Below are 1,219 nucleotides of genomic sequence, written 5' to 3'. Positions count from 1 at the left end.
CACTCTTGCTCAGGCTGGTCTCGAACTCTTGAGCTCAAACAATCCATCCGCCTCGGCCTCCCAGAGTGCTAGGATTACAGGTGTGAGCCATCGCGCCCGGCTGCAGTTCAGTTTTAATGACTAGCACTAGGCAATGTGCACTCATGCATGTACACACAGATACACATATCCATCAATACACACCTGAAACACCGAAATAGCACACACGCTGACCAAAATCACTACTCTAACATCTACTTTAGGGGCTAAGCGCCTGCTATAGTAGTGGTAGTAATGGCTGTAGTACTCTTCTGGATGATCCAGCATGTAGTCATAATCTTTTCGTGTTTCTTCATCCTGTAAAATGACAAGATATCCAATTTCATAGGACATTTCATTAAATGGCCTTAGTTTATAATCTGTTAAGTCAAATCTAGAATTTTATAATTATGTAAGATTAATGTGAGCAAGAGAATTGAAACTGTCAAAATCAAAAATTTCCCATTACTCTTCAAAGACATATAAATTTGTTTCCAGAGCTTTAATACTAGGTATAAAAGCATAATAAAAGTATTTCTTGAAATTCTTGAGTATTGCTAGCTTCCAGGAAAAATAAAAACACTTTAATAACAATTAAGCATTTAGTCTTTTTACTTTTTAGCTCATGCTGTGGTGCTAATAAGGATGTCACCATGTTCCTATAACTTAAGAGCATGTTGACAATTATTCTTAACTGTTGATTTAAAAAATTGTTTATCCCTTGTATATATTCAAAGTCATGTTCCAGCCTTGTATAGAAAGTTTTCTGCTAAAAGCAATGATTAAGACAGCACAAAGTAGATGGAGCCAGTCTGTGCCCACAAAACTGAACTATGCTCACCTCAGAAACATTGAGACATCAATGCAGTACAATGGTCAGAGTCTAGCTTTGTGACATTGGGCAAATTTTAATTTGCTAAATTAAATTTAATAGCTAAATTTTAGGCTCTTTGAGTCTGACTATTCCTCATTTACAAAAAGAGATAACAATACCTGCCCTACTATTTCCACATAGTTGTTTTGAATATCAAATGGCAAACATTATATAAAAACATGCTACAAATATGTAGTGCTTTACTATTATAACACATTGTCATAGCCTAGTACATAAATGAGGTAACTATATAAATCTTTCTTACTCATACAAACTCACTGAAAGAATTATAGCATTCTGAAATGCTGCTCTGAATGTTCACATATA

At 34.9% G+C, this 1,219-nt stretch overlaps 1 protein-coding gene across 1 annotated transcript in view; it reads right to left on the bottom strand.

Annotated features, from left to right (window-relative positions):
- The window catches only part of LOC105807707 (dnaJ homolog subfamily C member 25-like), a 29,660-nt gene that overhangs the window by 15,773 nt on the left and 12,668 nt on the right, over window positions 1-1,219 (bottom strand). The window contains exon 2 of the mRNA XM_012641132.1: window positions 184-336. Coding sequence (XP_012496586.1) covers window positions 184-336 — 153 coding nt within the window. The remainder of the gene's footprint in view (window positions 1-183; window positions 337-1,219) is intronic.

The sequence above is a fragment of the Propithecus coquereli genome, unplaced genomic scaffold (assembly GCF_000956105.1).
Source record: "Propithecus coquereli isolate 6110/MARCELLA unplaced genomic scaffold, Pcoq_1.0 Scaffold163, whole genome shotgun sequence".
NCBI classification, from domain to species: domain Eukaryota; kingdom Metazoa; phylum Chordata; class Mammalia; order Primates; family Indriidae; genus Propithecus; species Propithecus coquereli.
The sequence above is the reverse complement of the archived record's forward strand: the minus strand, read 5'-3'. Positions and strand labels throughout refer to the sequence as shown.